The 14,626-nt window shown below is 40.3% G+C and overlaps 1 protein-coding gene across 1 annotated transcript in view; it reads right to left on the bottom strand.

The window, feature by feature from the left end:
* hmcn1 (hemicentin 1) overlaps positions 1-14,626 on the bottom strand; it is a gene marked incomplete at its 5' end in the record, with an annotated part of 337,372 nt that overhangs the window by 119,805 nt on the left and 202,941 nt on the right. Inside the window, 3 exons of the mRNA XM_084311219.1 lie at positions 3,314-3,595; positions 4,940-5,218; positions 6,883-7,037. Coding sequence (XP_084167345.1) covers positions 3,314-3,595; positions 4,940-5,218; positions 6,883-7,037 — 716 coding nt within the window. The remainder of the gene's footprint in view (positions 1-3,313; positions 3,596-4,939; positions 5,219-6,882; positions 7,038-14,626) is intronic.

Raw genomic sequence — 14,626 nt, 5'->3', positions numbered from 1 at the left:
ATTCCTATTTCAAAACAATATGAATCATGACGTGTGTGTGTGTGTGTGTGTGTGTGTGTGTGTGTGTGTGTGTGTGTGTGTGTGTGTGTGTAGGTGTGTAGGTGTGTGTGTGTGTGTGTGTATGTGTGTGTGTGTGTGTGTGTGTGTGTGTGTGTGTGTGTGTGTGTGTGTGTGTGTGTGTGTGTGTGTGTGTGTGTGTGTGTGTGTGTGTGTGAGCATGAGTCAACATGGGTGGCTGTGTATGTTGTGTGTGAGCACGAGTCAACATGGGTGGCTGTGTATGTATTAGGGATGGGCGTGAGTAATTGATTACTCGAGTACTCGCCGTTTCAACTGAACTTGAATTTTTTTATTTAGTTACTAGGGACGGGCATAAGTAATGTTTTCCCAGATTGATTACTCGTGTGAATTAATCAAGTAGTGCGCAAGCAATTGTTTAGGGGAATAATTTATTTTAATGCATCTTAACCTTCCGTAGTGTGGTAGTGAAAGGGTTAAAGCACATGGCAGTAGCAAAAATGAGACACACAGAGTCACACACATGCTACACACACACAGCAACATACCCAATGCTTAACACATTGTGCGCCAAGAACGGCGTAAATCGGTATTGCCCGCCATGCGTTGAACGCCAACAACGGCGTATCACGTGTTTGGGATCAATATGTACATTTTTTCGCCATGGCATTCATAATTCATCCAGCCTCCCTCCGGATCGCAGCCGGACCCTGTTCTGATAGTGCAACGCCTCAATACCGCCGCCTGGTGGATGGTCGGGCGAGTTACACTCACGCCAAACCGGAAGTGGTGATCGGTGCATCGAGGAAATTCCTCCGCCAGAGATATATTGTGGCGTGGATCAATATACACACTCGAGTGCATTTGGATCGCTTTCGAAACGCAATAATCGATATGATTTCGGTGTTTATTGCGTCATACAAACCGGAAATGGATCTAGCAGATCGACGTCAAATAATTGGGATATTTTTCCTCCAGTCTCATCGGTGAACGGTAAGAGGACACTAACGTTACTTTCAGCTTGATTGTCCATTTCTTTGTTTGCAATCAGTCTGATCACTATATCAACCCATACTAAATAAAGCCGTTACTGACGATCAAGGAATTATAAATGACCCCCCCCCCTTTCCTTCACGCATGATGAAGCATAATGTATACCGATCATATACATTTGAATTTTTTAATATAGTGTGTATAGGAAAGAAATGCCAATCGATAATCTATCATATGCTTCAGGGCCTATAACTAGCGTTTTTGGAATTACAGCAGAAAAGCTTAAAAACATACTTATATTCTCGACGGTATTAACACAACAATGTATGAATGAAAAAATATAACGTTCCCACATCCGGAACGATAGATACCCGATGTTGAATGGGCCATAGTAATGCAGGTATAGCTATAATATTTAAAAAGTTATAGCCCTGCAAAGAAGGTAAACATCTCCATAGGCTTACAGCGGTGGCAGAGAGGGCATAATGATGGGCACAATGCATGGCGCCCAATGTGTTAATGCGTATTGTCAGTCAAAACATTTATAATGATTACATCACCTCCACTCAGTCTGCAGCAGGCCTCTCCGCTCATGGAACGGCATGTCTGTATCAATAGTATATGAATGCTACGCAAAGTGGACGACATGTTGTTGGCACAATGCACAAACACTAACCGCTGTTATTATCTTTTAGATAACACTAAGCTTATCTAAAACGCTAAGAAACCTTTCATGGTAATGTTAAGTGTAAGATAAAAACAGCAGTTTGTGTTAGTGTATCTTGCCACTCCATGAGCGGAGATACCTGCTGCAGACAGAGTGGAGGTAATGTAATTATTACAAATGGTAACTGGGGGCACCACCATGTAGCTGTGCTCACAGCGTAATCGCAATCGTCCTGCGTTCAAATCCGGCCCAGGACGTGTGTTGTATGTCTTCCCCCATCTCTTCACCCAATTTCCTCTCTGACTGTCCTATCCACAATAAAGCTGAAAATGCTGTAGAAATGTATTAAAAAAAATGGTAACTGATTGTTTTGACTGACAATACGCACCATCATGATGTATCATGTATACTCGAGTAATTAATGCAAGTACACAATCCACAATCTGGGAATACATTACTTGTGCCCATTCCTAGTATGTATGTGTTATAGATAGCTACAGTAGCAAGGACTTAGGTTTTTTCTCCTTCTCGCTAGACATCTTTAAAAGACAGCTTAAAACTCTTTGCTCAGGCATTTCACTGTGGGGTAATGCAGGCAAATATCTGAAGATAGATATCTGCTACCACCTAGTGGCAAGGGGAAATATTATTATAGAAACATCAGGGATATCCTGACACAAATTGTACTTACCTGCACTATTCTTACCCTGCCTACTTTTATACACTGCCTATCAAATTCATGTGTCGGTTATCACACTTTTTACTTCTTACTGATGACTATTTTTATTAATTGTATTACTGAATCAAACTGTAAACAGAGAGCCTATTGGGATGCTAGATCCTAATGTGAAACACTGATTTACCATACCTTGCTATATTCTTACCCTACCTACTTTCATACACTTCCAATGAAATTCATATGTCGGTTCTATGATGTTGGAGTGATGCTCTGTTGTGAGGAGAAGATGACTTTTGACCTAAATCTAGCAAAGTTGTTTACCATTCCAGTTAGGTACATCGTGAACCTCACCACCTAGCCAAGGTTGATTCTCCTAACTGGGCCATTTTCATCTGATTGAACAATCTTATCACACTTTTTACTGTAACCTTGCTATTTATATTTTTAATTTGTATGCTCGCTTATGCCTGTATTTTTTACTGTCATTGTATGTCCGTTCTATTTTATAATTTTTAGACTATTTTTAAACTTAATCATTTTAAACAATTTTATTAATTGTATTACTGAATAGAGAGCCTATTAGGATGCTAGATCCTAATGTGAAACACTGTGATTTACCATACCTTGCTATGCTCGCTCATGCCTGTATTTTTTTTTTTACTGTTGTGAAGCACTTTGAACTGCAACCTCTGTATGAAAAGTGCTATACAAATAAAGTTATTATTATTATTATTGGGTGAAAACTTCTACCCGATTTCAAACCACAAGTCCTGTGCTTGTCAGTATAAAAGGAAGCGGCGATACCAATTAAGCCAAATCAAAAGCGTACACTTGGATTGGTTGAAGGACAGTATTTTTTTTCCTGAAGAGCAAGTTTAACAGACTTCTCCAACTCTGTTAAACACACTGTAGCATAAAGTATGAGTTCAAACACTCGCAACACCTTGCTTACATACCGAGGACACTGACGTCGTACTTGACCTCCTTCTCCCCGGCGATGCTGGTTGCCACGCAGACATATCGTCCTGAATCAAACACCGTAGCAGACATGATCTCGATCTTCCGCCCCTGCTGAAGAACTCTGACACTCTCCCCGTCCCGAACCGGGATGCCATCTTTGAGCCAGGTGAGGGAAGGAGGCGGGTGGCCCCCGGCCTCACACTCCAGAGTCAGGGGTCTGCTGAGGACCACTTTCCTCTCTGTGGGCCCGTTGTTACCTCCTGCAATGGATGGAGGCACTGAGGTAGAGATGGAGAGAGGGGAACAGAACAGGTGATTTGTTAGAGAAGCACTAATCTTTCGTTAAGTTTAAAGGAAAACTCCAACATTTTGGGAAATTTGCTTATTTGCCATCTACCCTGGAGTTAGACAAGACGATACATACCTTTTTCTTCTCTGTGCATGTAGGAAGACGTTGGGAACTAGGCTAATGGAGGAACCTACTTCCAGTGACTGACGCTAAGCTAGGCTAACGGTGCACGTCTTCCTACTCCTACTGCATGCACAGAGAAGAAAAAGGTATGTATCTTAACACTCCAACATTTTGGGAACCCTGGAGTTAGAAGAAGATGCATACCTTTTTCTTCTCTGTGCATACAGTAGGAGTAGGAAGACGTTGGGAACTAGGCTAATGGAGGAACCTACTTCCAGTGACTGACGCTAAGCTAGGCTAACGGTGTGTGTCTTCCTACTCCTACTGCATGCACAGAGAAGAAAAAGGGTATGTATCTTCTTGTCTAACTCCAGGGTAGATGCCAAATAAGCTAATTTCCCAAAATGTTGGAGTTTTCCTTTAACGAGAAGTCTAATCTTAACGAGAAAAAAGGAAAAACGACCCAGAAAAGAGAATCTTCGTTTATGGCACTGAATGACTTAGGCCCAGAAACGAGAATTCTCGTGAATGGCACTGAATGTGTTAAAGGCACCCAGAAAAGTGGAAATTTTTTTATGACTGCATACTTTTTTTGTAAAGCTTAGCTTTATACTTTATACTTATAGCACATGGATGAGCCTGGTCTCACTCATTGGCTACAACGCTGATGAATAATTTTCGCCATCAGCGGATGTTCTGGAGTTCTGTTCTGGAGCGTCTGGAGTCTGACGCGCGGCACGTAAAAAGACGCTCACCTGACATATCGCCATGTAACTTGAGAACCGAGGCGCGGATTTGGTAGAGTGAGGTGGCATTCGAATGGCAACAAATAGATCTATCGAACGACAATTTATTTAAATTATAAATTTTATTTAAATTAAATTTAGCTAAAAATGCCGTGACTTGTGTGCATGGGCATGAGGGCCCGATTTCGGTGCAAGTTAAGAGGTTAAAGAAGTCTAATCTTAACGAGAAGTCTAATCTTAAGTACTAAGTAGCCTATTTGATGTATTACTTCTACACAATGAAGTATTAGAACTTTAGTTTCAGATCACTGGACATAATTATCTGAGATCTAAACCATTTTTGTCCATTACAGAAATATAATGTGTGTGAACATTTGCTGTCATATTCTAGTAACAGTGAAATTGGTGATACCAACACGGTATCATTATTGCTGTATATGGATAACATGAGATGAATCTCTTACAGTAAACATCAAGCTCGTAGCTCTTGTCAGCGGTTCCGGCCACGCTGGTCACCCGGCAGGTGTACTGGCCGGCGTCCGATGCCTGCGCCCGTGGGATCTTCAGGTAGTGACCTCGCTCCACGTACTGGGCCTGGCGGCTAGACAGAAGGGCCACTCCGTTGCGGTACCAGGTGATGGCAGGGAGTGGGACTCCACGCGCCTCACACTCCAAGGTGACCACTGTGTCCAGGAGGGCTGTCACCTCAGTGGTCACGTTGCCACCCTTGATGGAGGGAGGCACTGTTGGAACGGTGTAGAAAATCATCGGATGAAAATCACAATGAACTGGATCAGTCATTAGGCCAATTACTAAATTAAACCTTTTAGAATGTTTATGTCAATTGTCTAATAATAATAATAATAATAATAATAATAATAATAATAATAATAATAATAATAATAATAATAATAATATTATTAATTGTCTAATCCATTGGATATTAAATTATTTCATTTGAGGTCCCAACTTTAGTTAAATTAGCCTCAGGAGCTGGACACATTAAAACATACTAGTATTCTGGTCATGGAGGGACCCAGAGGTGACCTGTTCTGGGTCCCGACCCATAGTTTAAGAAACCCTGGTCGAATTGGTTAAATTGTGCTAAATCTCAGAAATGTCATTGGTTGAATTTCAAATAGTAAATTGCGCAAGTCTGATATACTCTACTGTACAGTGTACTCAAAGCACACACTACTGTATGTGCCAGTTGAATGACTATATACCTGTATACTGTATATATATATATAAGGCAAAGTTAACGCGGTATTAACGCGTTAATGCCCGATTCTATTAACGCCACTATTTTAATTTTTATTATTATTTTCTTTTAACTTTTTTTTACTAGACTTCACTCAGGTGTATTATTGATGCTCTCATTGATACTATGTTTGTTTCTGAAGTGTGTGTGTGTGTGTGTGTGTGTGTGTGTGTGTGTGTGTGTGTGTGTGTGTGTGTGTGTGTGTGTGTGTGTGTGTGTGTGTGTGTGTGTGTGTGTGTGTGTGTGTGTGTGTGTGTGTGTGTGAGAGAGATAGAGAGAGAGAGGGGGGTGAGAGAGATGAGGAAGGGGCAAGAGAGAAAGAGAGCTGGGAGAGTGTGTGTGTGTGAGAGAGAGGGGGGGGGGTGATTACTCAGCCCTTGTGTGGGTGAATGTAACAAGTTCCTAACGTTTTCTTTACCCTATTATTTCATGCACACTTTATTCATTGTTTTAAATTATTATTTTCTTTTAAGTTATTTTGTGCATCACTCTGTTTTGAATTTGATGCACATTTGCAATGCATGAGGGTCATCCTTTTGTGTTAAATGGCTGCATAAAGCAAGCATTTGTTGACTCTCATGTTGATAAGAGTATTAAAACTTGGAACTTGAAAAAGATCCGTTTAAGGTAGATAAAATATTTTTAAATTTTTAAATGCGATTCATTTTTGCGATTAATCATGAGTTAACTATGGACAATCATGCGATTAATCAGATTAAATATTTTAATCGATTGACAGCACTAATATATATATATATTAGGGCTGAGTGATTACATTTCCCGCAATCATGAAAACAAGATAATAAAGATAAAACGATTATTGTGCCACATGCCGTGTTGCTCTCATTTTGTCTTGTCTTGTAAATGCAGTGCACCCTTCCTTCACAGCAGTGCACTCCGCCCTTCCCCCAAGCCCAAACAATAGTTTTAGCTTGTGTTGAGAGGGAGGAGGGAAACGTCTTTGGTAACTTGTAGAAGATGACAGAAAGGCAACCTTTGGTCCAAAGGTCATCAAATGATGTTCTCATATCAATGAGTAATCATGTTTAATAATCGTGATTTCAATATCAATCAAAATAATCCTGATTATGATTTTTTCCATAATTGCATATGTACTAGTACTCATACAGTAGGTTCCACACTCACCATAGACACTCAGGTTGAAGTCATTGGTCTGTTTTCCTGCTGCATTGGTGACACTACACTGGTAGCGGGCCTGGTCGCCCAGACGGGCACTCTTTATCTTCAACACCTGGCCTCTGTCAGACACCTCCAGGTTAGGGTCTCCCAGAAACACTGGTCTGGGAGGGATGGACAGAGGGATGGGGAGAGATGAAGAGAGGGAGGCAGAGGTCGTTAGAAGGTCAATTCACTTTCAATTGAACAAATCTAAGTAGATTTTCTTCATCATTGGAAGATTAAGTGAGTGGATATTTGGGGTCAATTTGTACTGCTGTAGTTCTAATAGGTGGGTTACATGAAAAGATTTTAAGCCCTGTTCTCACATTTAATTGCACATAATAAAAACCATCCCCCTTGATTAACATTTCCTGTTTCAATATAAATCAAACAGTAGGCCTATAAATTATATATAAATAACCATAGCTTGCAAAATTTTCAACCGATTTACAAATGGTTTGGTTTATTACAAACATTATTAACGTGACTATTATTCAGGATGCTTGGACATGTTGAAATAATTTTCATATGAAAGTCCATTATAAGTATACAGTATACACATCTCTGATGTTTATAACAAACCAAACCGTTTGAAAATCGGTTGAAAATGTAGCAAGATATGGTTATTTCAATAGTACATGCGCCATAGACATTCATGTTATGAGTGGGCGTGCTGCCTGTGGCAAGATGGCTGCCATGTGGCAATGTCGGTCTCCATTGGCTAGCAGCGCGGGTGAGTCATCTAGCCTTTATCTATGCATACAACCCACTGAATAACAGTAGCCAATAGCTATGAAATCATAAAACCACACATCGTTTCTGTTTACATTCGATCTCCATGTTAAAATATGTGCACAGAAAAGGCCATGTCAGTCTCTCTTTAATAAAAAAATAACATCTGTTCCTTCCTGTTATGTGGCATGTTGTGGAAAATAAAGGATGCATGTAAGTAATTTGTGATTTGTTGTTGCCTATGTTCCCACCTAGTGGGAAGAGCAGACGTGATGACAGACCATCTCTTCTACTCTACTTGCAAAAGGACATAACATTAGCTAGAACTAAGACCCTAGGCTATGAGTAAAGTAGCATGCAAAATGAGGCCTGGAAATAGATGTTTTATGAGTGATTTTGGGCAGATAAACAGAAAGGTAAGCACACATTTTAGTACTATCCTCTGCTGTGTAATGTTGATGATTAATTAAAGTGATGTGTGTGTTTGTGCAATGACATGTTGAGAGGAGTATGGCTCAAAAGTATGGTTAAATGGAAATCATTGTGGGTATGATTTTAGCTTCGCACGTGCGTTCTTCACATGCACGAAAAGATCAATCACGCGCACATAGCCTATTTCCCATTGCATAATAATTGTGTGTCCCCCACTTCTCAAACAAAATTTTCGCCGTTGGGTATAGTGGACTGAAAAAATGTAAGCTGGAAACATGGCTATCTCTCATTATTCTCAACAGTTAAGACCACTCAAATTGTCTTGTTCATTATATTACATGAGGAATAAACTATTTAAGTAATCGTTGAATCCCATTATCAACAAAAAAAACCAGTAGTCTGAAGTTTCAGATAACAGTCACAAAAAAATTAAACTCACAGTAAAAGAATACCAAAATATTATTATTTCCCACATTTGGCATAGCATGTCTGCACTATCATCAGCAACACATGGTGGTGCTTGCTTTTTTATCCTTTTATCTTTTTTATCTTTACGTTTTATTTGTCTGTGTTTTGTCCTGTATGTTGTAACTTGGTTTATTATTTTGATTGCTGACATTTTGGTCAGGTCTTGCTCATAAAAGAGATCCTTGATCTCAAGCATTTGACCTTGTTAAATAAAGGTTAGAAAGAAAAACACGGGGACTTCCGGTTTGACCAGTGGTGCAGTGCTGGTATAACTCGGTATAACGGCGTTATACCTCGGTCACTGAGGCTGAAGTACGCGCAATCGCTTTTTACATGGCATTATCCAACCGGACACCCGGAGAAGCATGCAGCTGCAGAGCCGCAGAGCCAGCGGCGCTCTCTGGGCCGCGCGCTGACGGCCGCGCTGTGAGGCAATAGTATCCAGCTGCAGGACGAGAGCAGCCAAAAAAAACTGTGCATGCGCGCACGCACGCGCACGCGCGTGGAGCGTTTGACCTACTGTCAATTTGCCACTGCACCACTGGGTTTGACTTCAGCATGTAGTGGTCACGTCGGTCAGAGCTCCGCTCCCGTTATTTTTAATTTTGCTTCAAAATCCACTTTTTACAACACCAATGTGTTTAAACCTCGAAGTATATATTAACTAAGATCTTCTACTAACTATATCGACAGAAAGAATCAAGATGACATCAAGGAAAGACCCTGGAAAGAAACGTGCAGCAGACAATCTAACGGTAGAGACCCTGCCTGTGGAGACGTGCTCCGTGCGGGTACGGGCAGACGAGATCGAGAAGAAAACAACTGATAATGTCACCTCTTCCATTGCCCCCGCCACCTCACCCGATACAGATATAGAGTATACATCATCCGATTTCGAGTCTCTGGCTAAGCTAATAAAGATCTTAACCGATAAGGTTGATAAGCTTGACGTTAAGGTTGATAAGGTTGACGCCAAGGCTGATAAGGCTGACGTTAAGGCTGACGCTTTCAAAGAATCTATCGAAGCTAAATTCGAAGATTTAAAAGCAGCGGCTGCAGTACAGATCGAACGCACTATTGTAGTTGAAGCCACCTTGGTCGAACATACACTGAAATTTGCTGAGGGCGATAAGGCTCTACATGACGGTATCGCGGAACTAACGGAGAAGATAGAAGAGGTTGACGAGAAGCTTTCGCATAAGATATATGACAACAACGAGAAGATAACAGCTAAGTTATTCGAAATCGAACGTCACTCCCGTAGATTTAATATCCGTATAGTGGGATTGGATGAATCAGTTGACTGCACAGACGACTCGTTCGCGACAGTGTTAGCTGAAATTCTAGTTCCAGATATCCTCTCTACAATGCAGACAGTGGATCAACGCTACAGAATTGGCACCCGAGACAACAACAGCAATAAAGCGAGGGTGATTATTGCTAGCATGCGTAAAACTGGAATAAGAGATACAATTATCCGGGAGGCACAAAAGAAGAGGGGAAATCTGCTACACAACGGGAAACAAGTGTTTTTCTACGAGGATATGTGCCGGGAGGCTATAACCCTACGAGCCCGTTACAAGGTTGTGATGTCTCAGCTCTTTGAGAAAAAATTCCGTCCTAGCCTACGCTACCCAGCGAATCTTTCCATCATGGATGAAAGTGGAAAAAGGGTCTGGCTCCATTCGCCTGAAGAGGCCGAGGCGTACATGAGGAAACCACAACGTGGAGGATAAGTTTATTCATCTTTTTTTTTTATCTTCGTTGGATAACTTTGTTATAGCTCGGACACCAAAAACGGCATCAAACAAGCTTTGATAACATTGATGTAGAAATAGTTTAATACGAGACGCTAGACACTATATTTATAAAAAGGTTCGCTGTTTGGGCCCGTTAGATTTATGGTTTTGTGCAGGTCATGATTTGTTGTTGACATTTTGGAATATTCTGGATTTTTTCAACGCTCTATGTCATATTGGAATATACTAGAATGATATCACTATGGCATGAAGAATGCCCTGGAACATAAACAACAGTTTTTGCAAGTCATGATCGGTTGCTAACATTCTGGAATACTCTGGACTTTTTCAATGAATGCCCTGGAACATTAACATCAGTATGTGACCTGCACATGAACCAGATCTGGAAGAACAACAACCTTCATAGCGGATTACTGCCCACCCATGTTCGGGGGACAAGCTGCATACACGTATTTAAAAACATCCTTTTCATCTAGATGTGTAAGCTTGGCAAAGTTATTTTAAGATTTAAGCAGATGTTCTCACATTTTTGGGATTTCTATAATCTAGTTCTAAACATCTTTCTTTTTTTCTGTCTTTGATATGTTTTAACCTATACATGTTAGTAGAAGGTTTAAATGAATATACTAATTGAGGCATATTTTTAATTTTTATTTTATTATATTAACGGGAGAGTGGCTAGGCCACGGGTGACATTCTATTAAGGTAGAATTAAAAGTTTTAGATCCTATGGCAATTTGCATAGGAAAGTTAAGGATAAATGGCTCATTCTGGGCTGACCGGTCGTGTAAGGGAGGGTCGAGCTGTACGCGAAGGGGGTGTCAAATGAACACAGGTACCTTGTACGGCTCTTTAAGGGAGGGGGGTTCAGGGGATTATATGTATATATGTATGTTTTTAAGCTCGGCTCTCAACAGGACCTCAATAATTGGATATATATCCATTGTGAATTTGTACTCCAGACGAATTACAAACAAGTACACAACAACTTGTTTAGATTATGGCTAGTTTGAATATAATGATTTGGAATACTGGGGGACTAAACAAACAACATAAACGCAAAAGCGTGCTTACACTGATGAAAAACAAACAGGTTGATGTGGCTCTTTTAAGCGAAACGCACCTTTTAGTGGATGACAAAGTAATGCTAGCGGACAACATATATCATAACATTAGCCACTCATCTTTTGGAACGAGATCCCGTGGAGTTGCTATAGTCGCGAAACGGAAGTTGAATATTGAATTGCAGGACGTATGGTCTGATATAGATGGTCGGATAACCATAGCTAAAATTGTATACAGTAACAGAAAAATAGCGTTGGTAGCGGCATATGCCCCAAATCTTTACGATGCTAACTTCTACGCTACACTCTTAAACCTTCCTGAATATTCATTTATAATTGGCATGGATTTTAATGCCATTTGGGATCCTGGGATGGATAAGTCTTATCCCACCATTTCCAATTATCAGAAACATGCATCTAATGCACTAAAGGATTGGTCCAAGAATACAGGTGTAAATGACCTATGGCGATTACTCAACCCAACGGCCCGAGAGTACTCTTGTCGATCTACAAGACACAAGACATTCTCCAGAATAGATTATGTTTTTGCATCCCCTAGACTATTTGATAACTATGACGTGGAAATAGTTCCCAATGCATCAGATCACAGCTATTTACTCCTAAAAGGATAATTTGGTATACTGTCATCCCGAGCCCCAAGATGGCGATTTAACTCGATATTGCTGAAAAACAATGAATTCATTATACAAAGATGCACTTATTAATTTCCTGCTGGAGAATGCGGGTTCGGTACAGGACCCCAGAATATTATGGATGTCGGTAAAGGGATTTATCATGGATTTCACTATGGTCTTTGCCTCCAAACTACGCAAGAATCGTTGTTCAAAATTGGTAGAGCTGGAAACGCTTTACTCATCGTTATTTTCCTCTTTACAATACAACTACTCGGTTCGATTGGAATCTCAAATTAATGTGTTAAAAAGAGATTAACGCCATTTTAAGACAACAATCTGAATTTAAAATACGTAGCACAAGACAACATTATTACTTTCATGGTTTTAAACCAAGTCACCTACTAGCTATGAAGATACGAGCCAACGCAAAATTTGCAGATATCCCTACTATTAAGGTCCAACAAGGACTTGTTACAGACCCCAAAGAAATTAACGAGACATTCAAAGAGTTTTACTCCAACTTGTACAAATCAGAAATGGCTTTCGATCAAAACAAAATGGATATATATCAAATTAACCTACCTAAACTATCAGAGGAAGACGCTAAACAGTTAGAAACACCTATCACACTAGATTAACTTAGGGAGGCTATATCTGAAATGCAAATTGGTAAGGCTCCTGGAAGGGATGGTATCCCTCCAGAATTGTACCTCTCATGCTGGGATGTAATTGGACCCCTATTACTTAATATGATTTTATACTCAATCAAGGAGGGGAATTTCCATAAGATCGACAATATTGCACTCATATCTGTCCTCCTTAAAAAAGACAAAGACCCCACCGATTGCGGTAGTTATAGACCCTTGAGCCTCCTCGGAACCGATATCAAGCTGTATTCCAAGGTACTAGCCATCAGATTTCAAAAGCATATGACATCTTTAGTTCATCCTGATCAGACTGGCTTCATAAGAGGCCGCCTGATCACGGATAATATAAGACGGTTACTACATGTGCTAGACGCCAGCAAGGATGCCATTCCACCCATAGCGATGTTGTCCTTGGATGTGATGAAAGCCTTTGATAGGTTGGAATGGTCTTATTTATGGGCAGTACTTGAAAGGATGGGGTTAGGAAACGGATTCATTGATATGATAAAAGTATTATACAAAGACCCATCGGCCATGATTATAACAGGTAAAATTACCTCCGAAGTTTTTCCTGTATCGCGCTCCTCGAGACAGGGTTGCCCTCTTAGTCCCGGACTATTCGCTTTATCATTAGAGCCTTTAGCACAGTATATAAGACAATCCCAATCCATAGAACCAATCGCAATTAAGGGCACACAACATCATATTAGTTTATATGCGGACGACGTAATATTGTTCATGCAAAACCCTACCACCTCACTGCCTCATCTTCTCAAGTTGATTGATGATTTTGGCAATCTATCGGGATTTAGGATAAATTGGCCAAAGTCGGCCTTCCTCCCACTTAATGCCCCTGCAAAGGATATATTCCTTCCAGAAAAAATACCAATGGTAAAACACTTTAGATGTCTAGGAGTTGAAATATTCCCTACTATATGCCAAACGGTGAAGTATAATTACACAAAACTCCAAGATAAGATCAAAAATGACTTTGACAGGTGGTCCAAACTTAAAAACTCAGTACAGGCCCGAGTATCAATAGTTAAGATGGATGTTTAACCTAGAATCAACTTCATTAGCTCAATGTTACCGTTACCCCCCCCCTGATGGTTACTGGAAAAAATTACACTCCACCGCATATACATTTATTTGGAACAACAAACCTCCACGAATAAAAAGATCCACCGCACAGAGAAACAAAGCCAACGGAGGTTTAGCATTTCCAGACTTCTACCACTATTTTAAAGCATACTCTTTAAGACCACTGATAACCTGGTTTGACTCTCAAGCATCTGTATCCTGGAGAAACTTAGAAGAAAATATAGTGGCACCACATAGACTGCAGGACATAGTATACACCATATTATCAATTAAGCAATGCAAATTGAAATTTGGCCCTCTTATTACACATGTGATTCGGATATGGCGTGAAACACAGAAAAAAATATATTCTAACCAACATAAATGGCATAGCCATTCTCCCCTATTCAATAACAATGCACTCCTTATTGGAAAACGACCTATCAGATACCCCAAATGGGAAAAACAGGGCATACATACATTGGGAGATGTCTTCAACAAACGGGGTTTCTGTAGCTATCAAGATATACGTAACAAATTTAACCTCACCAGTTCCACATTTTATTTCTACGCACATATTGGAATGTTTGAAGGCTCATGGTGTCCCATTAAAGATACCAATTGAGCACCACAGATATCACAAATTCTTCTATGAAAGAGAGACATCGAGAGGCTTTGTATCTGACTTTTATCATCACTTACTAACGTCTTCGTATGGAATCCTTCCCCTAGACTTAGTCTGGAGGAGGGATATACCAGACTTGGAAGTAGATTTTGATTGGCAAGAAGTCTGGGCAAACGTTCGAATTGCGTCACGCAACCCGGATCATCAACAAATTAATCTTAATTATATTCATAGGACATACCTGACTCCTATAAGATTGAACAGAATG

This window comes from Notolepis coatsorum (assembly GCF_963971535.1).
Source record: "Notolepis coatsorum genome assembly, chromosome: 3".
Classification (NCBI taxonomy): domain Eukaryota; kingdom Metazoa; phylum Chordata; class Actinopteri; order Aulopiformes; family Paralepididae; genus Notolepis; species Notolepis coatsorum.
This window is presented reverse-complemented; position numbering and strand designations above follow the sequence as displayed.